The 26,496-nt window shown below is 38.0% G+C and overlaps 1 protein-coding gene across 1 annotated transcript in view; it reads right to left on the bottom strand.

Annotated features, from left to right (window-relative positions):
• Tbck (TBC1 domain containing kinase) overlaps nucleotides 1–26,496 on the bottom strand; it is a 118,309-nt gene that overhangs the window by 18,902 nt on the left and 72,911 nt on the right. The window contains 1 exon segment of the mRNA XM_038311710.1: nucleotides 19,873–20,048. Coding sequence (XP_038167638.1) covers nucleotides 19,873–20,048 — 176 coding nt within the window.

Raw genomic sequence — 26,496 nt, 5'->3', positions numbered from 1 at the left:
AAACTAGGACACTGGCCTCATCCTTGCACCTGTTACGTGGTACATGGCTAATTGACACCAAGGATATTAACAGTCATTCTCTGTGTTACTTTGTAGAGAGAAGAATTATTCCTTCCTTGCCCCCACAATAGACAATGCAATAAATTCAACCTGACAAAATATTGAGTATCACTGTTGCTTTTGAAAACTTATGTGATGTAACTTGAGAATTTAAGAGCTTTCATGGGCTGGGGATGTAGCCCAGTGGAAAAGCATTTGCCCTGCATGCATGAGGCCCTAGGCGCCATTCCCAGGAAAATAGACAAGCAACACCATCACCAGCAACAAAACCAACAGCTTTCAGAATTTACTGGAAAGTATGGCAATCCAAAGAGAAATTATTTATATGCTTAGTTATTATCAAAATTGAGCCTCATTATCTCATTTTCGGAATTTCATTCTTTTGTTCTACTTGGAATCTGCAAAATTTAGTATTTCTAGGAAAAGAAGTACACCAAATAAGTAAACCACCAGACAAATTTATTTCGAAAAAATGTTTTCAATTGGAGTTTGATGTCAGTTTTCATCTCTGGGGTTCCTCTGACTCTGTGCACAACTCTTTAGTGGTAAACACTTGATTACCTCCTTTATTAACTTTAAACAGAAATAAAAACTGATAAGCTTTATGGGTTTATGATGTTTAATAAAAATAGGCATTAAGGCCAGGAGGTGGTGGCGCATGCCTTTAATCCCAGCACTCAGGAGGCAGAGGCAGGCCGATCTGAGTTCGAGGCCAGCCTGGTCTACAGAGCTAGTTCCAGGACAGGCTCTAGAAACTACAGGGAAACCCTGTCTCGAAAAATAAAAATGGGCTTTAAGAACATTATTTTCTTTTTTTGACTCACAATGTTTAGAACATTAAAGTACAAAATTGTTGGAATTAAGCTGAATAGAAAGACATTAAATATTTACAAAAGCCATTGATAACAGCACTTGAGTAACATATACAACAGCACACAATGGTCTCAGCATTCACAAAGTGGAACTATATATGGAATCTTAGACTGGACCACACTTCATGACTGTTTTGAGACAGGGTTTCTCTGTAGTTTTGGAGCCTGTTCTGGAACTAGATCCGCCTGTCTCTGCCTCCCGAAGGCTCGGATTAAAGGTGTGTGCCATCACCGCCAGGCCCGCACATCATTTTTTTTTTAATATTAAGAATTGAAGCTTTTGAAATGACTGATAAGCAGGCACACACCAGAACCTCCCTCTCCCTCCCTGTTTTAGACGCAGTCTTTGCAGGTGTTTCTCCATCTGAAGCTATGTACATCTTTGGAGATGAAACAGAGCTTTTGTGCTTCAGTTTCAGGAGCAGGAGAGAAATCACTGACCAGTCAATACTTTCTAGCCTTCTCTGGATGTACAAAAAGATTCTTAATATGATACGCACAACTGCCTCTGCAGACTAATTTTAGAGCTAAACTAAGTTCTTAAGATAAATTACAGTACTCCAAGAAGAGAACAATCATGTTATTATAAAATACATTTTCTAGTAGTTTTTAGTTTCCTAAGCAATCTTATTATTTAAAATTTATACCCAGAGGCATAACAAAGATTCCCCTGCACCACCAGCACATATGCCAGAGTTTCTAGCTCATGGGCTTTGCTATAGACAGTGGACAGGAACTTAGAACAACTACAGAACAGGTCTGCATGCTGACTAATTTATCATTTCAGTACAAGATCTATTTACAAATACTCATATCAAGCTCAGGTTTTGTCCCAAGAAAGTTCTGTTTAACAATACATGAGCCTTAAGAACACACAACTATTCATCATTTGGTACTTTTAGATTTGAATTCTTAACAATGAAAACTTCTCTTTAATTTGTATTTAAGCTTTTGGGTATATATGAATATGTGGGTGTAGATGTGTATGTGGGTTCATGTTTGTGTGTAGGTGTGTGAGTGTGGCATCCAGAGGCCACCCTCAGGTGTCGTTCCTCAGGGTCACTCACCATGTTTTCTGAAATGGTCTCTCTCATGGCTCTGGAAAGAGCAGAGATTGCGAGGCTGGCTGGCTCGTGAGCTCCAGGCAAGCCATCTGTTTCTGCCTCCTCAGAGCTGGGGCTTCAAGGGCACACTACTGTGCTTGGTTCTGTAACTTGCATCCTGAGGATTGAGTTCAGGTCCTCATGCTTGCACAACAGCCACTCTGTGGACCAGGGTATTTTCTCAACCCCTTTCTTCATTTTGTGATATTGCTACACTGCTCAGATTGACCTTGAACTTGTGATCCTCCTGCCTCTGCCTTTTAAATGCTGAGATCAGGGGGCATATCTTCATATTCAGGAGACAGCAGCCCAGATAGTAAAAATTCAGTATGTACATCTAAGAATTTAACAAATCATATTATTTTGTTTACCTAGAGTCAGAATTTATTTGGCAGATTACTGGTGAAAATCCTATAGTAGTCCAGACCTTTGAAACAGCTCCCTGCCTAGATTCATGGGGATTCTCACCAAGTGTCAAACATCTAATTCAGGTAACAAGACACACACACGACAGCATTCTGACACCTGGGGAAAGGCCTGGGCTTCTACTTGTAATGTGTTAGTTCCACCCTTAGGAGTTCTGCTGCTGAGCGCTTTTATATGTATATGTGTAACAATGATTAAAGAACAGAGGCCACAGATTTGATAGAGATCAAAGTGAGTTTATGGGAAGGGTTGGAGAGAGGAAAGAGGGTGAAGGATGTAATTATAATTTCAAAAATAAAAATTATTTTATAAAAGCAATCTTTCTAAAGAAAAAACTTTCTACTGCCACCCCATTTCAAGGCTGGTATGAACGAAACAGGAATTTTAGTAAGGATCTTATTTGAAATATTACACCCTCCCAAGTTTAATTCCCAAGTGTCTTGTCACTGTTTTGGGCTCACATTCCCTGATATGTGACTCACTGACACAGAGGGCTCAGAATATAGTAGCAGCTTTCTCAAATGAGTCTGTACACTTGGCTTTTGCATTTTATAAACTACAAGAAAGTTGAGACATAGTAGCTACTAAGGGAAACTGGGTGAATTAATGAAAAAGAGAAGCATATGAGAAACAGGAAAATAGGTCAGGAGAAAATATGATGAACACATCTAGAGCCTAAAGTTTTAAACATGAGGCTTGGGAAAAGATAGTTACAGACAACAAGAAAAAGGTGAATTTAGATTTAGACATGTAAACTGGGCTTCACAGAGTATTCCACACTGAAAAGATGAAGAATACAGCTAGAGATGGAGACAGACGTTCGTGAGAAGTCGCAGCTGGAGGGTCATATCAGGCATCAGCATAAAACTATAGTTAAATTCATAAGAAAAGGTGAACCAATAAAAAACCAAAGAAAAGTTGGCAAAAATATTGATTTTTGGCAATCATAGCTTTATACTGCTAAGACAATCTTAAATGTTGTAGTATTAGGAGAAACAGAGTTGAACTGTTTTTAGGAAAAATTTAATTATTTTTCTCCATGTAATTACTAAATAGCCTCTGAAACGTTCAATATTTCAAGTGCATGCATGAAGGACATGTATTTCAAGTGCATGCACGAAGAACATGTATTTCAAGTGCATGCACGAAGGACATGTATTTCAAAAGTGCATGCACGAAGGACATGTATTTCAAAAGTGCATGCACGAAGGACATGTATTTCAAAAGTGCATGCACGAAGGACATGTGTTGCAAGTGCATGCACGAAGGACATGTGTTGCAAGTGCATGCACGAAGGACATGTGTTGCAAGTGCATGCACGAAGGACATGTGTTGCAAGTGCATGCACGAAGGACATGTGTTGCAAGTGCATGCACGAAGGACATGTGTTGCAAGTGCATGCACGAAGGACATGTGTTGCAAGTGCATGCACGAAGGACATGTATTGCAAGTGCATGCATGAAGGACGGCCTTTTGCAAAAGCTACAGATTTGAAGCTTTTATCATGTTCAGGTTTTGGGAGAAAGGTCACTTTAAAGACATAACTCTAAAAAGCTACACCATCTGCAAAGATGTTTTTTTTTCTGTACATTTAAAACAATATATTGCTCCAGTAGAACTTTTTAAATTTATCTTCCTTATTTTTAGAGGAACGGAGGTTACTGTTTCTAAGATTCAGAAACAGCATCTGCAACAGAGTTTGAAATAGCTGTTCTGCTCTGGAGGCTGCATAATGCGTTTTTTACAGTGGAGAGGTTTTGTTCCCCTAAAGAGAAGAGAGATAATGTATGTGAGTATGAAATACAGAGAGGAGAGACAGGATTTCTTTCAGTGATTGAGGATTTTATGCTAAAAATGTTAAAGATGTGCTCTATAAAAGCTGAGTGTGAGCTAAATTTCTTCAAAGACAGTAATTTTCCCTTTGATTTACACTATCAGCTTGGGGATATTTCATCCATTGGACCTCAGTTTTATCATGAATAGTTGAAGAAAGAGACTAAATGACACTATTATTTATTTTAACTTCAGTGTTCTTTGACTTCATTTCTGATAAGCAGGAATACACTCCCAAATTCCTGCTTCCTTCTTTGAACAAGTGAGAAACTTGTTTAGTACTCTGTAATTTCATGCTTTGCTTAAAAAGACTCAGGGGTGATCACTGCAGGCCCCCTTATAAGCGGGACACACACATACAAACAGACCAGTGAAAACTTAGTATGCAAAAACCAAGCTTCTGAATTAAATCTGTAACTTCATCTCAGATGCTAACCCCCCAAGGTGTGGTCATTACTGAGGTCTGGCTCTGACCTCATTAGTTGTCTTTCTAACTCTTTTCTTACATGTCAAAGTGCTTAGCAAAACAGCACATTTGTTAGACTGTTCCTTGCTACTCAGTATTTCTTTCATCACTTTGCTCAGTATGTAACCAAAGAGTATCAGATAATGGTCAGTCTCTGATTAGAAACTTTGGTATATGCTTGAGAGGAAAGTTGTGTTCTCTCTATTCGTTCTTAAGACCTCACCAAGAACAAGGTGGTCAGTCAGGTCAATAAAGGGTTTGCATTATTATTATCATGACTAATTTCTGATGAAACATTTGCTGGCCAGGTTTTTGTCATCGGGGAAGAGGGAACTTCAGTTGAGAATGCTTCTGTCAGATTAGTCTCTAGGCAAGTGTGTGGACATTCTCTTGACTGTTACATAAATCATATAGATATCATGGAATACAGTATAGTACTCCTCAGAAATCTGAAAACATGTCCTATAATGATTCAGCGATTTTCCCACTGGGAATATATTCAAAGGAGATAAAATCTTTGTGCCCAAAAGACACATGCATCTATATTCACTATAGTGCTGTTCACAATAGCTAAGATATGGAATCTATCTGAATGTTCTCAGATGAGCCCATAAAGAAAGTATGTAAATAAACACTATAAGTTATTGTTTATTGAGCCCTAAAGAATGAAACTGCCATTTGAGGTAACATGGACAGATCTAGCTCAACTATATACTAAGTGAAGAAAGTCAGACCGAGTCAGACATCACATGTTCTCGTTACGTAAACTGGTGACTCAGTGTCATAGAGAAATGGAATGGAACTGTGGTCATTGGAGACTTGGAAGGACATTAGAGAAAGTGAATCAAAAGAAGTTCTCTAAAGAGAACTAAACCACAGTTGAGGAGGAAGAATTAGTTCTGGGTTCTCCGTTACACAGAAGGCTGAGTACAGGTTCAAACAATCAATGATCTATTTCAAAATTCCAACACATGAAGATGATTAGTGCTTGAAGGAATGGAAATTCTTACCATGATTGCATTACTATATATTATATACATGTATTTAATTACTAAAATGTACTGCATAAACACACTACAAACACTGCCCCAATAAAGGGAAAACTCAATAACCTATTTCAAATGAAAGTCTACCAAACAGAAATTTTAACTAATTAAAATTATCAGCTATAATAATAATGAGTGAATTAAATAAGTACCTAGTTAAGATAGTCAATTTTAAAGCTGGTAAACAAAGGATATTCATATCCCCTTTTGGTTTAATACAGCTTAAAATGTAATAATATACAATCCAAGAAAAGAAAATATTTGGTAAAAGTTATAGGTGATAATTTTTGTAAGGAAGCAAATCTTTAAGATAATATAGTCTATAAAATATAAACATACATTTGATACATATATCCCATTAAAAATAATTCTGTCAAATTATGAGATGTTTAAGTGTGTTCATATTTTATTTATAGAAGTAAAATAGCTACTATATTTTTTAAAAGCAGGCAGTAATTCCTTGGTTAAAATACACAAGGCAGGACAGAAATCACAGATGCAGAAAAGGCATTTAACAAAATTCAACATCCCTTTTGAAGGCTCTGGAGAAACTAGGGATTAAGAGAACATACTCAACATAGGAAAGGCCATATATGACAAGCCTGGGTTCTGTAAGAAAGCAAGCAGAGCAAGTCATGGGAGCAAGCCAGTAAGTAGCACTCCTCCCTAGCTTCTGTATCAGCTCCTGCCTCCAAGATCGTGCCTTGAGTGTGTTTTGTGATGCAATGTGATGTGGAATTGTAGAAAAAAATAAACCCTTTCCTTCTACTCCCAAAACAAACAAACAAACAAACAAAAAAACCCCACACAGTACTGGCATAAAACCATATACATACATCAGTGAGATAGAATAGAGGCCCGAGATGTAAGTCCACCTAACTGTAGTCTCCTGGTTTTTGACAAAAACAAAAACAAACAAAACAACAACAAAAAAACCCCAAAAACAAAAAAAGCTAAAAACACACATTGCAGAACAACTTCTTCAACAAATTATGCTGGGAAGACTGCACATGAACATGTAGATGTAAAGTTATAATCTGAAATACTGCTATAAACATCTCAAGATACAGATATAGGCAGGCTGGTGAGATGATTTTAGTGTAAAGGTCATTGTTGCCAAGCCTGGCCACCCATGATACCCGGGGCCCATAATCAGCTCTTTCAAGTTGTGCTTTCATCTCAACTGTGCATTGTGACATGTATGTGCTCACACATATACACTCACACAGACACAAAATACATAAAATGAAAAAGTTGCAATTAACTTAAAAAGAATGCTAAAAAAGACAATTTATTTTCCTATCACTAAATTTATTTCAGTTGAGGCATCACATACACAACATGATTATGATTTTAATAACTTCTTGGTATGGGAAAAGGAACTATAAAAGATGTAATTGAAAAATAACAAAAATATGTGTACAAATCTAGTTTGCCATAAAGGGATATTTAGAATCAACAAGAGTAATTTAGTTTGTCCAAGAAAATAAACATCTTCATATTAAACTATCCATTTGAGAAATAAAGTTGAGTAGTTAAGACTGTTAGCTCTACGTGGTTGTCCCTTGCTAAGTGCTCATTTTGTTTCTTAATGTAGGGATTCTGCACCATAACTCATCAGGCACGCAGGCACACACATGCACACACACACACACAGAGAGGGGTGGGGGAGTGAATTTTATTTGAGCTTTAAAGAACAGCAAGCCCTTCGGCAGGAATTCTCACAGGTGTGAGGGATAGCTTCAGATGAAGGTCTGGTTTCACTTCTCATTATAGCCTGTTAGTCTGTGTTAGTATGTGGACAAAACAGGCTAAATATCAAACTTAAAATTTTACACATAAATGTGACCTTTGAACTCACATCACAGAACTTGTTTCTTTGCTTTGCATATCTCATAGGAAGTGCTGAGGGGACCTGAATAAATGGGACACTTATGGCTTGAAATTGGCAAATCATTAAACTTCCTGGATCCTGGGTATAACTGTGTCTCTTGTTGCCACACTGTGTAATATTGTGCCAGGATACATTTCTATTTAAATGTCACAGAATGCCAGTGATTCATGAAATGACATCCCTGAACTTTGAGGTTGTGTAAGGAACGTCTGTGCAAGACCCCAGATATTCATTAGCTAGCAGGAGTCAGGCTGCTATGCCCATCACTCTCCATGAAGAAATGTATTCTGTAGACTCACTGCTGGAAAACACTGCTAGGGGATCTGTGTCAAATCGATACTGAATTAAACCAGGCTGCACAGAAACTGTCAGCACGGCAGCCTTCCCAGCAACCTCGCGTGGATACGCTAATCATGCTCTGTGAGAGCAGCCCTGCTGTCTGTGGAGAGATGTGCCACTGTCTTCGTCAGTTCAGCTGCCAGTCTGGACCAACCCTACCTTGGATACCTACCTTATATCGTGTCAATTGTTACTCTCACCAGAAAGAAGATAATTCATATTTTCTTTTAAGATTTCTATCCTAACTCTGTACCTACCACCCCCCAGCCAGTCATCATCATCACAATTTAGTCTAGAATTCTCCTGGTACGGTTTTCGTCTGACCCTGACCATGGGCACATTTTCTATGCTCATTTCACTTGTTGCATTTACAGGGCACATCTCTATTCAGAACATTCTTGCTTAAAGTGAAGGCAGAGGGGTGGTATTTACAATGTGATGAGTTAGAATTGCAAGACATTCCTCTAACCAAGAGAGAAAACATTTGGTATGTATGCTATTACAAATTCTGATTTCTCCGATATAATTTCACAAAAGAATAAAAGTAAATGTTTAAAAAGACAGTGACAAAATACCATCTATCCTTTCTAAATTTTAGATGGATTCAGGGAAACCATTAGCTCTGTTAAAATGAGAGGGATATGAAGGTCCAAAGGGAAAAGCACTAATGAACAAACACCACTAACTTGCAGTTCCTTGACCTGGAAAGAGAGGCCCATTCTTAAGTTATCTGGTTACAATATTTACTTAAACTTGTCTCATTTCACAAAGGATTTGCGATAACTTTAGTTCAACTTACACTCTAATACATGTTTTTATTTTTACCCTTTCCTGATACATTATTTCCATCTGCCAAAATAGTTTTCTGGTGTACTGAATAAAGTGATATCCCAAATCTGGAACTGATACTCGGAGAAAGGAAGTTTATAAAAAATGATAAAAATCTTGCTAACTCTCGACTTGAGAAGCTCTGTTTTAAATAACAACTGGGTTCAGAAAATGAAGAACACAGTTGTAAATGAGACACGCAGGCACTGCAGGTTTTCTTCCCTGTGTCTACACTGATACTATATTTCAAACCACCTTCCTTCATGTCCATGTATTTACTAAGGGACTTGGAACAGATACAGTTCACATCAATGTGAAGTGAATCAAGGACCTAGCATGTGCTCAATGAATATTTGCTCAACAAAATTACCCAAAATTAACCTTAATAATGAGAGGGAGAAAAGAATTAAAACAAAAGAGCCATAGGAAGATGGTGGGCTAGGAGCCACGTTGGAAGAAGCAGTGGATAACACTTAAACAGAACAAGAATATTTTCCAAGTCAATCAGCTGTTTCTCCAGGTCCAGGCTCTACTGATCAGCAAATCTCTTCTACAACTGGACATGTACTTTCTCTCCAGGCAAACTAGACTAAAAGACTAAACTTACCAGGAAGTTTACAAAACTGGTGCTAGTGGGGACTTCAAAGAAGGCTTCCTAGCAACTTCAGCTAGGACCTCTATCAGTGTCCCAACAGGATGCTTCGGGCACCACAGGGCCAACCACTTGTGACATGTGGGCCTCACCAACCACAGCGAGGAAGAGTTTGCCTTGGTGATGCACAGCCCACAGAACAGAGTCAAGAAAACCCCCAAGGCAAAGAAAGCTGGGATGCCCAGGAGAAGACGCCCTTTAAAAGCATACAGAGCACAGCTAGACCAGGAGCACAGAGGAAAGGCAGCAGATCCATGAAGAGACAAAACTGCATTTAGCTCAGTGATCTCACCTCCTTAACGTCTCTGTCCAGCTCTCCTTCCCCACGACAGCGTTCTCCATCTGCCCCGGAGTCCATTATCTTCTGCCTCCACCCAGCTGCCCCTCTCCCCGCGGCTAAGTCTAATCCAGACAGTACAGTGGGGCACAGGAGGCCAATGCTGTTCCCTACTGTTAGTTCCTTTCTAATGATTCTCTTCTTTCTCTCCCTTTCTCCCTTCTCTTTCTCATACCCATGCCTCTCACTATCACATCTCTCAAAGCCCAGAAGCTGACACGGTTTATTTACAACATCTGGGTACAAATCTCTACCCTCTTTAAAAGTCTGCTGCTAACCGAAGCTCCCACACATCCATCCACTTTTTCTTAGACCTCAGTCACCGCCACGCCTACGAATGTGCCTTCTCTACTTCTCATCTACAAGGCCACTCTATCACCAGACTCGCTGGGATCGCTCACCCTTCCTTTCCCTCATACTAATGTCTCAGCACAGGCTGTGCCAGGAGGGGCTTTGCTTCCCGAACGAACCTGTACTCAGCAAGTGCCTGCTCCCCAGACATCTGCTCCTCTGTTCAGTCAGAGTGGGCTCACTACTGGGAGAGACTGCTGCTGAGAAAGCACTCACCCCACAGGGGCAGACTGGAGACAGAGCCTGCGGACAGGGGCACCAGTCTACCAGATGAAGACGTCACCACAACTGTGTGACTATGACACAGTATCTTATTAGTTCCTTTAGCTCAAGCTAAAATGATGATGGGCATGAAAAAGCAATAGAGCAAATAAAACATTAAGGGGAAATCTCCCCAAGAGAATGGATCATGTGGAAGATAGCATATCAGGCTATGAAGACAACACAGAGGATTGATCATTCGCTCTCTTCTGAGCGCTATAATCACATCCATTGAAAGAAGACAAACAACTTGAATTAAGAACAAAAATAGTGAAAATCTTCAGCAGTGATATAACCCAGATCCCAGAGCAAAAACAAAAGTAACATAAAAAGCCAAGAATACTTGTCTCCTCCAAAGTTATCAACTGCATACTTATGAACACTGATCAAAATAACTTACACAAAATTCTAGATGAGCTCAAAAGGCTAATTATAAATATGATAAGGCAGTTCAGAAAACTTCGATATTTTACAAAAGAAAATAAACAGCTGAATGAAATAATGAAATCATTCTACAATATGATAATATAATTGGGGGTTAGAGGTAGGGTTTCTCTATGCAACGGTCCTAGCTATCCTGGAATGCACTCTGTAGACCAGAGTGGCCTCAACTCAGAGAACCACCTGCCTCTGCTTCCTGAGTGCTGGGATTAAAGGCATGTGCCACAACCACCCTGGCATTAAAATATAATTTAATAAAGAAATAGAAATATTGAAGAAATTTCAAGCTAAAATGATGGTGGAAATGAAAAAAACACAATAGAGCAACTAAAACTTTCAGTGGAAAACCTTCCCACTGGAAGGGTCATGTGGAAGATAGAATATCAGGCTATGAAGACAACAGAGTAATTGATCATTCAGTCAAAGTCAGTCATAAACTTGTAAAACTATACGTATATAATACACAAGCATCCCGAAACTCCAGAAAGAGACAAAACCTATATAGTACAGGCATACAAGAAGGAGATTTTCATGAAAAAAGCCATAAAGCATTTTTAATAAACTGATAGAAGAAAATTCCCTAAATCCAGGGGACAGAGCCCTACCATATACAAGAGACACATAAGACACCAGACAGACGGGAGCAGAAAAGAAACTCCTTGCATCATATTATAGTTAAAGCCAACACTGACCCAACACTGTACACTGAAAAGAGAATACACTCAAAGTGTAGAAAAGTCAAGCCGCAGACCAAGACAAGCCCAACAGAACACAGCGCACTTTTTGATATGATCCATGAAAGCAAGAGCTTGAACTGATGTATTTCAAACTTTCAAAGATCAAAATTGCTAATCCACTCTAAAATACCCAGCAAAACAGTCACCATTGCTGTAAAAGCAGACTATAGGAATTTATGGCCATCAAGATAGTCCTGTAGAGGACACTTCCAGGGGTACTTTAGTCGGAGAGAAAGATAAACACATCTAAGAGACTATAGAATACAAGAGAAAAACCAAATGATGCTATGACACTCACTGAAAAAAATAGGGGAGCAATATACACATTTCAGTAATTACTCTGCATATCAATAGTCTTTGTTTACCCACAAAGATGCCAACTACTTCTGGCTGCCTCTGAGAAACATCTTAGCGGAATGATGAGACAGGTGTTCCAAGTAAAGAAACAAGATGGTACTGTTATTCTAATATCTGACAAATCATTCAAGCTAATAATTCTTTTCAAAAAATGAAGATGGTCTGCTGATACTGATCAAGAAAACCATCCATCAAGAAGACATCAAAGTTCTAAATATATATGTATAAAATTCATAGGCTTATCAGATGCTAGATTTTTTTGTTTTCATAAAATGAAGAAAGCAGGATTTTCCATTTTTACTTTAAAAATATTTTTCATTATTTCTAATAGTTAAATTGTCTTATTTTTGTCTTACTGCTTTCCTGTTTCAATGGGATAATATAAAAAATTTATAAATCATTCATTGCTTAGAGAGCCTTGGAGGTTCTGAGGTATATAGAGTTCTGTCCTAATGTTAAGACCACACATTCAGAATGTAAATATTTTTATATTAAAATGGTAGCTTTTCTATGTTAGGGACTTGGTAATAAATGCCATACTTGAATCTCCAATACTCCCACTGGATTATTTTGTTGTTGTTTAAATGAAGCTTTGTAACTGTTAAGCAATAACTGCATATCAATAATACATGTTCTGACAATATTAGCCTTTTAAAATTTTGATATTCCCCTTTTCACAGTATAAATTAAATATTATATTCTATAATGAAAATAGCAAAAACATGAAATCTGTGTAGTATCTTGGCTTTGGAAAAGGATTTCAAATATCATACATTCAATGCTTAAGGTGCTACAGCCTGGAGCCACTTGAGACATGAAGTAATGTCTGACTCTGAACTCATCTAGAGGTTATAAACCCCTAAATATTTCTATCTTTGGGATTCCTTAGACATTATGCTGCACTGACTTATAGGAAATGCATAGACACCTTGTGAACCCACTCTGGCCCAGCTGAGGGACTCTGACCCAGGCCAAGGGGTGAGCTGCACTGTAGGGGATAACTACAGTGATACAGAGGGGGGATTGAGAGGCATCACTGTTGAGAAACAGCAGGTTAGTGTTCTCTGGTTCTGAGTCCAAGGTTCTGGCTAGCTCCCTATGAACCCATGCCAGTGGAAAGACCAAAGCCAAGCACCCAATTGTTTCCTGTTATCCCTTTCTCACTGTACCATGCTACAGTGGTTGTTACAGAAAAGGTGGAAATAATCCTGTAATTTGTACCGATACCTGGTTTGCAGGGCCTTGAGCAACTCTAGATCCAACCATTATTCCACAGCAGCAAACACTACTACTAAGGAAGAAAACAAAACAAAACCAAAGACCCCAGGATCCAGCTGTCCTGTCAATCCTGGTGCACATGGAAACTTGCTCATACCATTTAAGACAAGATCCTGGACAAGTGCTGGTGGCAGCCAAGAGTAACACTAAGGTTTCCATTTGCCTTCTCATCCATACAGCTCCCATCATTATACTTGATCTAACAATCCACTCAAGTTAGGACTGGGTGTGGGCACCACGGAGGCAGTGCTATGGCTTCTACCAATGACTCTTCAGCTGCAGCCTCTGGAGCCAAGCCACTGTCTGATGTGGGATTCCCCTCTGTATGCTGTGAATATCATTGATTAATAAAGAAAGTGTCTTAGATGCCTGTGCAGGGCAGAATAGAGGTAGGAGGGGAAAACTAAATTGGATGCTGGGAGATATAAGGCAGAGTCAGGAGAAGCCATGTAGCCCCGCTGGAGACAAAGGAACTTTATCCAGTAAGACACAGCTTCATGGCGACACACAGATTAATGGAGATGGGTTAAGATATGAGTTAGCCAGAAATATGCTTAAGCTATTGGATAAACAGTATGGCAAATATTTTTCTGTGTGATTATTTGGGGAGTCTGGGCGGCCAGGAAATGTACAACCGGCCTCCATACAATAACCGTCTGATTCAAGCTTTAAGAATCTCCACTGCTGGGGCTGCCCGAATCAGAGGGCCTTGCTAGGAGCAGTTAGAACTAACACGACTTGATGAATTCTGGTTACCTGAAAGGGCCCACTATTTCTACTGCAAGAGAAAACACACAGTGAGTATCACACAGCCCATGACTATCAACAACATACCCAATAGCATGGCAAGTGTCCGCATTTTTGTGAGGCTCATGGGAAAGTGAGTTTCTGCCTCAATCTCAGTCTGTACTGTGTCCAACTTACAGGGAGAGCACACATGGTGTCACTTTAGAAATGCAGCCAGAACTGTGTTCAGGCTGACCAATCTGATGGAAAACAATGTTAATGCAGGAGCATAAGAAATATGAACACTCAAGGCAACATGCCTCTAAAAGTACACAGCAAAAACTCTCTAGTAACAGATTCCACACCTGCACAGATGAAATGCACCACAAAGAATATTTTAAATGGTTATTTAAAAGCTCAATGAAACACAAGAGAAAACAAACTTATTAAATGAAATTAGAAAGATAATTGGGATATGAACTAGAAATTCTGCAAAGAGACAGATTTTTAAATTTGTGGAAATGAAGCGATAAATATGTCAACTAAAATAAATATTGCATAAAGCCTCTGTAATAGACTAGGTTATGTAGAAAAAGAATATCTGCACTGAAGCCCGATCTTCTGAAATAGCCCAGATACATCACACCCTCAAACAAACAAAGAAGTATGCACTTAAGACCGTTAGGACACCATTAAACAAACAAATATCCACATTTTGGATATTTGAAAGAAAGGCAAAAAGAAAGAAGTTAATGGCAAAGGAAAACTGTTTAATGAAATCAGAGGAGAATAGTCTCCCAACTATGGGTAAGACTTAATGGCCACCCTTAGGAGGCATACAGAATAACAGATAGACAAGATCAGACTCTGTATGTCTTGTTATAGTCAAACTGTCAAAAGTTCAGAGGAAAAAAGATCTCCAAATCTTATAAGAGAAAGGCACCAAAAACATATTCAAGGTTTCTCTATTACACAGCTATATTTGCCAGTAAAACCAAAAAAAAAAAAAAAATCCCACCAAAAACTCTATTCTAGGAGGAAATGGCAAAGCATATTTCTAGTTCTGAAAAAGAAAAAGAAATTGTCATCAAGAATACCAAACCTAACAGGGATACCTTTCAGAACTGAAGGAGAAATAGAGCCTTTCTAAGAAAAATGAAACAGATTTATGATATCCTGATCAGTCTTACAAAAGATACTTAAGCCTATAAATGGTACCATCGCTTCTTGGCCTTTGGCTAAGATCAGTGTAAATCAGGTATCATCATGGAAGAATACATCAGTAGAACAGATACACAAAAAGAATAAAAAGAAGAAAGCACTATCAAACCACAAAGAAAAACAGGAAAGGAACAAAAGAAAATGTATTTCAAACAAAGATAATAACAGAAAGTATAAGTCCTTTTCTACCAATAATGAGTGAAAATGGACTGAATTCTTCAATTAAAAGATACAGAATAGTTGAATATATTCAAAAGTAAAACTTAAACCAAACAACACACATTCAGGAGATTTACATCACCTCTATGGACACAGAGATGGAAAAGGAAAATGATATCCCAAGCAACGAAAACCTGAAGCAAGCAGGAAGAGCTAGACTCACGCTAGGCACAACAGACTTTAGGATAAAAAGTTAATATTGAGACAAAAGTGCACCATCCAATGATCAAGGATCAAATCATCGCAAAGACATGGGGAGTTACACCTCTCTTCTGAGCAGCAGGGTAAAGACAGACTAGAGAACAGAAGGAAACATTTACCACTTTTTACCTGACAAAGGGCTGATGGCTGAAATATACAGAGAACACATACAGTAAAGAGAATATATGAAAAGCTAAATGCTCTGTTGTCCACCTAGATTATTTGATTATTGAACAGAATAATCAAATAATGTTTAGTTGGACTTTGAGTTAGTATTTTACTCTTAATATTATGTTAGCAAGTACATATGTGTGTGTTTGTGTGTGTGTGTGTGTGTTTCTGCGCACTTTACTGTGAGCAGTCCATCTTATTTAAAAGCACACAAGTGACTGCACATGTCAATGTAAACCTAGTGACATTGGGAAGAAACTGAAATCCTGAGAAACTATGACTTTAGAGTACTATGTGAGATACATTAATTAGCTTGTTTCAACTCTCAAGCAGGGGATAAAACCACTTTAGAGATTAGTCTAGCGGAAAAGAATATACCCAAATACCTGCAAACTATGAAGCCCTGTGAGACTACTTTTTTAACTGTTCAAATTACATAAAGTCTATTATTGAGATCAAATTTTTTCACATGTTTAAGGGGTGTTATTTATTTATTATTATTATTACAAATTTTCACCTCCTCCCCTCCTCCAATTTCCCTCCCCCTCGCCCTTTTCCCCCTTCCCCTCTCTCTCCAGTCCAAAGAGCAGTTAGGGTTCCCTGCCCTGTGGGAAGTCCAAGGTCTTCCCCCCTCCATCCAGGTCTAGGAAGGTGAGCATCCGAACAGACTAGGTTCCCACAAAGCCAGTACATGCAGTAGAATCAAAACCCAGTGCCATTGTCCTTGGCTTCTCAGTCAGCCCTCCTTGTCAGCCACGTTCAGAGTCCGGTTTGATCACATGCTCCATACTAGTACTTATATTTGACTTTTAGGAGCTATTCCATCATAGAGTATAAAATGTTTGAAAGACTCTAAACTCACTTAACACATAAAGCATTTGTTATAGAATTGAAGACCACTCAGTGAATATTCTATTTGATTCATGACAATATTATGTGCAAATAGTTACCATTATGTAAATGAAATAAAACTTAGTTTTTTTATATCTTGGGCTACTATATGTGTTTTTAATCAAGTTACTGTGAAAAAGAACAATAATTCTTGCTTTTTCATATATTACATATAAATAAGTTATACTGTCCATAAACAAATTCATATGCTTATCAAATTTGTCAAAGAGATACAAAAAATATCTAAAGTTAACCACCATCTTTCCTAAAAAGCACATTCAGTTAAAAAAAAAAAATCCATTTTGACCTTGCGGCTAGGAGAACACAACCGCCAAATGCTTAGGCTCTGCAAACCAAAAGACGGCTCCATCACCGGCACCTCAAGAACTCTGCAAACCAAAAGACGGCTCCATCACCGGCACCTCAAGAACTCTGCAAACCAAAAGACGGCTCCATCACCGGCACCTCAAGAACTGGGCCTGGCTGTGTACCTCGGACCCCGCACTGGGGGTGTGGACTCAGGAGGACATCTGCCCAACTCCAGGCCCTTCCAAAAGATCGTGTCTCAAAAATAAGATGGAGCAACACTCAAAGTTGATCTCTGATTTCTGTATTCTCACCCTCCCCACCCCAAAACGAAAATCTTTCATCCTATTCATCAAAAGTTTGTATCTTTACTTACTGTTTTCTTCTTACTTCAACTAGTAAACTATGACCCAAATTCTCCAGTGAACCTTATTTTTTTTTAATTTAATTTTATTTTTTGCTATTTAAGGAAAAAACTGGATGGGAGAGATCTTGGCAGAAGATGAAATAATTATTTTGGCAATTCTTTAGTGGCTTGAAAATCAAAACGGTATTACTAAGAAGTAAAGGTCAAAGCGAAATTTTAAACTGAAATTACTAGGGTAAAACTGCCAGAAAGATTCCTTCTATTGAAAGCGGGCCTCCAACTCATGCCCTGCTTTACTCCTGGTGCATCTGGAATGTCACGTGACCGTGCTGCTGCTGACACAGCGAAGGGGATGGAATGCTGGAACACTACCCCACCACACAAGTGAGTTAGATTCAGATTATTTCACAAAGTTCTATATAGTTTACAGTATTGAAATTTTAACTCCTTAATTATCAAGCATGTAAAAATAATTGCTACTAGCTTTGATTCTTGCTATACATCCTGCACTGAGTAGATACTTTGTACATTTTGTAAAATGACTTTGCTAAGCATAGGTTATTATGGTGTGATAATCTTGCCAATTTGACAGGACTAAGAAATACGTAAAAGAGTGAACACACTGCTTTGTGTGTTTGTGACATTTCCAGAGATGAGCAGATCTCAAGAGCTTCCTGAATTAATGAATTAGTTAAACCACGGGTGTGTTTCTAACATGCCGCCATTATTGAGAGGTGGTGAGAGCAGCAGGCAGGGTCAAAGTGGAGAAAGTAAGTCACTATGGCTCTGTCCCTGGGCTGTGCTTTGCGGGACCTTTCTATACCCCTATCCCTGCCTTCTGGCTCCTCATCAACTACTCTGTTCCACTACACAGCTCCTGACGACTTTGAAACCGCAAGCCAAAATACATTTTCATTCTTGAGTGTCTCTGTATTTAGTCATGAAAATAAGGTACGTAATATATAGGTAGGCACTTATAAATGTAAGTGGAGAGTGTGGATTATTCAATGTCATATGACAAAAATAAGTGGGGTCAAAATTGAAGCCAACTCTATGAAACAGTGAACATGTTTTCTCTACCATAGAAGATTTTTTAAAGAATCTAACATAAGCTGGCCATGGAGCTGTAGGACTTTCATCCCAGTATGTGGGAGGTGGATGCAGGAAGACTTCTGTGAGTTTAAGACCAGCCTGTTCTACATAATAGTTCCAGGCCAGCTGGGGACACATAGGAAGACCTTATCTCAACAACAACAGCAAGAAAAATAAAAAAGGGAGGAAAAAGACTAACACAACAGTATGGCATTACATGAATCTAAATTGTGACTGCCCCTAATTTTAATGCTGCAGCACACACCCATTTTCTACCTATTTTCCTTTATATTAGCATTTAAATTTGAACCCCCTAAATCATGGGAAAGTGAACAAAATTTCATATTAAAAATATTTTATATAGGGGCTGTAGAGCTGGCTCAGCAGTGTGGAGCACTTGCTGTTCTTCCAAATGACTGGGGTTCAATTCTCAGCATCTACATGGTGGATCACAGTCATCCATAATTCCAGTTCCATGGGATCAGACACACTCTTCTGATCTGAGGGCATAAGGCACGTACGTATGTGGTATACGTACATATAAGCATGCAAACAGTAATATATATATATTATAATTTGAAAAGTAATTTTAAAATAACACCTTAAATATTTCCCGTTTATCTGAATAAATACCACTCCTCCCCTTAGGAGAACTATTCCACTTTTGGAAGACAAGTGAAAATATTTATTTCCTCATATAGGTTCTTATTCATTTAGTAACTTCTTACAACCTTTCTCACATATACCCATGAAGCTGTCCCTCTTTATCACCCAGGTTCCTTGTTAATAAATACAATTTGGCTGAAACTGGAAATGTGAAAACACTCCTTTTTCATATTTTAAAGTCCACCCCATTAAATTAACTAAAATAATGCATACATATTATCTAAAATTCAATTTCATGAAAATAAATTAAGATAATGTAAGATTGGAATCTTTGGAGAATATAAGTTGTAAATACCTAGGTTGAATGAATTTGTAAATATATTTAATAAGAAGGCCAATATTGAAAAATATAATTGGATAGCATTCCAAACCTTGTTTCCTTTGTTATGAACAAATAAGTTCCTATTATAGCAACAACCTTTAATAATGCTGTATTAAATATTTTCCCTTTGCTTCTGTGATATCATATGACAAGTTTGTGTGTTACTAGCTAGTATGCTTATGTGGAAAATAATATAAAGCTTGTCATTAGAGGACTATGCCCAAACAATCTTCCTCACTGTAACATGAAAGGAGACAGAGGTCTTCTGAAATAAGCACGTGAACACAGTCATACATGAGGAAATAGCCACATTAAAAGAACACAAGTGACCCTTGTGAACAATAATGACACCAGGACACGCCAACGATTCACCCTTTAGGATTTACAACTGGTATCTGCTAACACATACCAGGTCTGTCTTTGGAGGATCTGTGCAGTCCACAGAGAAGTAAGGTGCTGAGCTCCGGACGCCGCTGCTCTCAGAAGTTGGTTTTGGAGGCTGAGCATGCTGTCTGTATGTAGCACTTTTAGGAGTCCAACAAAACAGATTGACTGACTCTCGTACACAGCGTTCAATGTCGATTTCTAGAGAGAAAATGAGGAAATGAAAAATCTATAGAATTTGGACTGCATTGTAAAAAAAATTTCCTGTTTGTATATGTATATGAATAAGATGAAAGCTAAGTAGAAAACAATCCAACAAAACAATGTAGATATTAATGAGTATATTAATGACTGGAAGGCTAGGAGATAGTTTTTATTATATGCATACCTGTATTTAAACATATATACATGTTATTATGTATGCTTTATTTGACATTATTTATGTATGCATGAATGGTTTTGTGTATTTCAGGATATCATCTAAATACCATAAAATATATTTTATTTAATAATCAGACATTTACTTGAATAAATATTTCTTCTTTGCAAAGTAAAGTAGAGGCTTGGATGTAGGAATAGGTAAACAAGAGACTCAGATGCTGATTCACCGCAGCTTGTAAAATATATTCCAAGTTTCAGAGCTGTTTAGTAAATAAAACATAATCAGAAAAAAATTGATCAAAGCCCCAATGTAGGCATTTTTCCATCATTTATAATTTCTTGAGTTAAATGAGGTTTTAGGTAGAAATAAAATGAACTCAATTAAAATGATTTTAAAAGGAAATTTTCATAGATTTCTTTCTCAGCTTTGATGCAGAGGCAATGCAGATGTGTGGTCATCACTACTATAAACCATTGTTTTGACTTGACTGTCACCAGGAAGCCAACAATTTTGATGAACAACTAACCTTTTCTATATGAAGAAGGTGAAGCAAGGCAGTAGGAAATTCCAGGTGACTGAAATGGAGCCTAGCACTGCTACTTTTGCCTCTTCTTCATTCCTAAAACAGGAACTAGAACTATTCTCACTTTGTCCGCAGAAGTCCAATTGTGTTGGTTCAGATAAGCAATGGATAAAAATGTGTTTAAAATTCAAACAGATAAGTTTTCCACTTCTCTTTAAGAAGAGGAAGCAGGCATGAAATAGATTTGGTGGATGGTGTGTGGCTTACCAGCCTGACTGCACAGAGAAACGCCTTATCTGATAAGGCACACCTCTGATTGGGGCTAGCTGGCAGTAAGTAGGCTGGCAGGTCTGGAAGGATATTTAATTCCTGTCCTTCTTGTTCTCTTTTGCTATTTCCTCTTTGGCATGTTTCCTGCCATTGATGTTCAACCTCATCATAGGCCCAAAGGCAGCTGAATCAAGTAACCACAGACCGAAAGTTCCGAATCTATGAACCAAAACCAATCTAATCTCTTTTAAAGTTGTTTCTCAAGTATTTTGTTATAGAGACAGAAAACTAACAGTGCATGCTTCATGAATTTAGAATTGTTTCTCATCGTGAAGAAGAGAATCTACGGAGAAAAAAAATAGCACTTATTGGGTTCCTACAACCTAACATGCCTTTATATTATAAGTTCTTGGTCCATTTAATTTTCACCATGATCCTGATGTCAGGCCGTTCCACTCCAGACACTTCTGTTGGAAGAATGAGCTAAAACACTAGGAAGCAAAGTGATTATTAAGTGTGTTGCTCAGGTAGGATGTCTGAGCTACTAAAGGATTTTGGGCATCCTGATTAATTTAGATTTGAAATATAGACAGCAGTTCTGGAAAGACCAGCTACCCAATTAAACTATCTGCTCTTAGAAATTTTTGTTAACTTCACAGATGGTTACTTCCATGGCTATGTGAAGAGATCAGATTTTAGATTTCATCACTCCACCTTATTCCTACCACAAAATTCTATAGAGTTAAGAAAGATTTGAAACATGAGTTTATTTGAATCTGATGTTAATACATTGAAATGTATTTTTAAAAAATTTCTACCATTATCAACCTGAAGTCAAACACCAACTAGCAAAAAATAAAATTTTAAGAGTTGTCTCCATGTTTACAAAGAAAGATGATCATTAAAAAAACTTACAACTAAAATAATTGAGAGTAAACACTTATTAGCTAAAGAGAAGATATGACCATTTATATAAATTTTATTTAATACTATTTAGTCCACAAAGAAAAAGAATTTCAGTCTACAGATTTTGTAGTTTGACTCTTCAAATCAGTTTGACACACCTGTCATCCAGCAAAAGCTTCAAATTGAGCCAGTGATCCATATCGGCAGCATAGTTCCACCCGTCACTGGCAAAGGAAAGTGCCAGTCTGTATCTGATTTAAAAGAATGCTCCTAGCTCTGCATAAGGTGTACAGTGAACCCTGAAAATGCACGGAGGGCCACCCAGTTTGACTCTGCCTGTCAGTACTGGCAGATGTCCCAGTCTCCATCACCTAACGTGTCCATCTTTAAATCTTCCCAGAGTGTTTCCCCACAATTACAATAAAATGCAAATGTATCTTATAACTGTACAGCATGTAAGCATTTCTATAGAGCAATCTCTCGCCTACAGCACTGTTTTTTAAACCTTACGTTTGTAAATTAAGTATGAATTCTTATATCTGTCAGAAAAACTGAAATATTTTTAATATCATAAAAAGCACATTTTCTTTTTTGCTTTATTAATTTTTTACATTTCTTGTTTTCTACATCAGCAAAGTCATGTTAAAAAGCTATCTCTTTTTAAGCCCTCAATTCCTTTGTCTGAAGAGCTCCTTAGATCTACTGAATCCCTGCTTCCCTGATACTCTTCACTATTATTTAAGCGTTTTTGGTTCTCTCCTCCCTCCCTGCCTCCTTCCCTTCCTTCCTCCCTCCCTTCCTTTTTCTTTTTATGAATAGAGATAAGGCATTCATTTTCTTGATTTACTTCATCTTGATAGACCTCACTTTCTAGGAGCCTTGATGAGGATACACAGTAGGCAACACACCTTTGTATCTTGACTTTGCCTCTGATAATAGCTTCCCTAGCTAAGGAACTTCAGGGTTGGGTCCTCTTCCTTCTGAGCCATGATGCACTCTCCTGTCTTCTCTAAGAAGTAGGTGAGACTTGAATTTGAGAAAATTTGCATGTGATTATTCCTTTTGTGTACTTTCACAATCTCTACATTCTCAAGTTTCATAATAATTTTAAAAAATTAAATTTTAAAAATTTAAAATATTTCCTAGAGTAGGGGTTTTTATGTTAGGAAAGTTTAGAAAGTGCATAAACTTTAAAAATGATTTAAAAGCCGGGCGGTGGTGGTGCACGCCTTTAATCCCAGCACTCGGGAGGCAGAGGCAGGCGGATCTCTGTGAGTTAGAGACCAGCCTGGTCTACAAGAGCTAGTTCCAGGACAGGCTCCAAAGCCACAGAGAAACCCTGTCTCGAAAAACCAAAAAAAAAAAAAAAAAAAAAAAAGATTTAAAGTTGGTGAAGTAGAGAATCCATACATTGCCAAGAGTTCCTATTCATAGCACAGTTTTCAAAGAAAGAAACATTAACAATGTAAAAGTTTGGGTGCAAGTCTAAACACTATTTCTCCATGCAAACAAGAAAAGGTCACCCTACTGCTTATTTCATACAGTATCTGAAGTGTATTACTAGTCCTTACAAAGAAGACCAATGGCTCAGAAACTGGGGAGTTTGTTTCAGTTTGTTCCAAGCTACATTCTTGGACTAAGTTTTAAAAACTTTAAAACATGCTGGGTGGTGGTGTATGCCTTTAATCCCAGCACTTGGGAGGAGGAGGCAGGGAAATCTCTGTTGAGTTCAAGGGCAGCCATGTCTACAAAGTGAGTTCCAAGACAGGCTCCAAAGTTACACAGAGACACCCTGTCTCAAAAAGCCCCAAAACAAAATGAAAACCTTTAAACCAGATACACATTAATAAAGAATAAAACCAAATAAAGACAGAAAGAAGACCCATTAGGTATTTAAGGCTCTGGAATAAAGGCCAAGCTCTTTAAAAAAATGATAAAAGCAAGACGATAATTTCTATCAATACCAACTATACAATCAACAATGATACCTAAAGCAGAAAATGTAGTATTTATTTTTCATGATTGAGAAACAAAGAGAAACAGCAAAAATTATCTAGATATTGAACTTGACCGATAAGGGTACTAATGTAATTACAATCATGTCAAGGGCTTAAAAGGAAAATACTCAAGGCAAATAGATAAAAAAAAAAAGTAAAACAAAATAAAGACCAACTTAAATGCTGTACATGAGGGCACTCACTGAAGTAACCAAAAGGACTTGAAGGAAAGCCAAAGAACTACAACAGTCAAACAACCATGGGCCACAGACAAGGCAACCCTGAATCTATCAGACACAACGAAGAGCAGCAACCGTGGCAAACACTGAGAAGACTCGCTGTGGCTCCTCTAGTATGTTCACTAGACGGCTGTGAACACTAACGTCACATACAATGTGGGGCTGATGCAAGTGTAGTTGGAAAATATTAACAACACTGCAAGCTACAGAAATGAGCACTCCTACAAAAGTCGTACATTTCCCACCAAGTAGTACTGTATCAACTCTGCGTAAATTGCAGTCAGCCAGAGACCACAGTCTTTAGAGATATGAGCAGTAAATAATTCAAAACACAAACTAAAAGCCAATAAAGGAATTAAGATAAATTAAAAATGTTATTAGTTAACCATTTTTGGTATTAGCCCCATCTCATACATATTTGCATTCTTGGTGAAGGCCCCTTTACTGGGGGTCTTTTTACTGAGCAGAGACCTTTTAAAGGGACGTCTGAGGTCACCTATGTAAAACGAGAGACCTCCTTTCACTCTGACTCAGTGCTTTCCCACTTCTAGCCCCATAAACCCCTTCAAGTCCATACATTAGAGGGGCTTCTTGCTAACTAATAGCCCTTGACAGCGAATGAGCCCCATGACTCTGCTGATCCAGCTGACTCTTGCTTGACCAAGGGTGAGATGGACCTTTCTCCAGGTTGCCTCCTTTCTAATGTTATTTCAGTAAATAATTTAAGGTTGACTGTTACTTTCAGTTAACAGTCTTACCATACTTTACAATTCAACTCCAGCTCCTCAGTTCTCCTATTTCACTTCATCTTATTAAAACTTTAAAAGTCTGATTATCAAAACAAACAATGCAGGAAACAAAAGCCGCAACCTGTAAAGCTCTTCTATGTTGATAAATGAGGACATGAGGACACTAGTTGCTATGGAGGGCTGCACATCTATTAGAAGGTACAATGAAGGGGTTTTCTGGGCTGATTATTCTGTATCCTCAACTAGAGTGGGATTTACATATCTACTGACAACCGTAAAATACATTGAATTATATAATTCAGCTCTATATATCTCACTAAAATATGTCTAAATAAAGAAATAAAAACAATTCTATACTCCTTTTCTTTGAAATTTCTTTATGTGTGATATTTACAGATTACAATGAAGATAATTTAGAGTTGCATATTAACTGTACACAGCTTCAGTTTTTAAAAAGACAATTTTTGTATGAGAAAATGTTTTGCCTACATGTATATATGTGAGCCACGAGCATGCTTTGGAAGTCAGAAGAAGGCATCGGATTCCTTGGAAACAGAGTTATAGATGGTTGAGAGCCACCGTGAAGGTGAAGGGAACTGAACCTGGGTCCTCTGCAATGGCAGCGCGCTATGAGCTGTCTCTGGTCTCACAGCTTCATTCTTATACTTCAAATATGTTAGTATAGGGATGGTTGTCAGTGCAATAACCTACTGTTTTTTATTTTTAATATTTTATCTATCTTTGAGAATTTCACAAAATATATTTTGATCATATTCTTTCTCCTCCTCGAACTCTTTTTAGATCCTACCCTGACTACATGCCAACTTCATGTTCTTTCTTAGGAAAAAACAAAAAACCATAACAAAGCAAGCACAAAAGCACATGATTTGATTCTGTGTTGACCAACTCCTCCTGAGCATGTGACCAGGCACTGAGTGTGGTTGGTGATACCTGGTATCACCCCACTGAAGAAAACTTATTTTCCCTCTCCTGGCATGCTCAATATTGCAAATCCCTTGTTGTCTAGAGGTGGGACTTTATGTGCACTTCCCCTTCTTACTGGGATTTTGTCTGGCTTTAACTTGTGCAGGTTTTATCTATATTATCACAGTTTCTGTATGTTCATATGTGCATCAGTTCCTCAACACAGAATTTGTAAAAAGAAGATAGTATAAACTCTAAGTACTGATATCTTATGACATGAAAACCTTCCAAAAATACTATAGCAGGACTCTGAACTACATACAGCAAGAGGCGATAACAGGCTTATCTGACTAGCAGAGAACACAATGGACAGAATAAAACCCTCTACACAGAAAAGGTCATGATACTCTGAGGTTGACAGCACCTTTAATACCCATTATGTCTTCAGATGGAGAAGAACTGAATAGTTATGATATTCAAAGAAAGACACAGAAGCCCACATTTTAGGACAGCTTGTAAGGAGCATGGTCTCTGTGCACGGAATATGAGCAAGGGCAGAACTCCACATCATGGACAGGGAGGCTCTAAGGCACTGCACATCACTCAGGATTTTGCCATGAAGTTCATTTTGGTAAAGAGCACAATTCAATGAGAACTCT

The sequence above is a fragment of the Arvicola amphibius genome, chromosome 14 (assembly GCF_903992535.2).
Source record: "Arvicola amphibius chromosome 14, mArvAmp1.2, whole genome shotgun sequence".
NCBI lineage: Eukaryota > Metazoa > Chordata > Mammalia > Rodentia > Cricetidae > Arvicola > Arvicola amphibius.
This window is presented reverse-complemented; position numbering and strand designations above follow the sequence as displayed.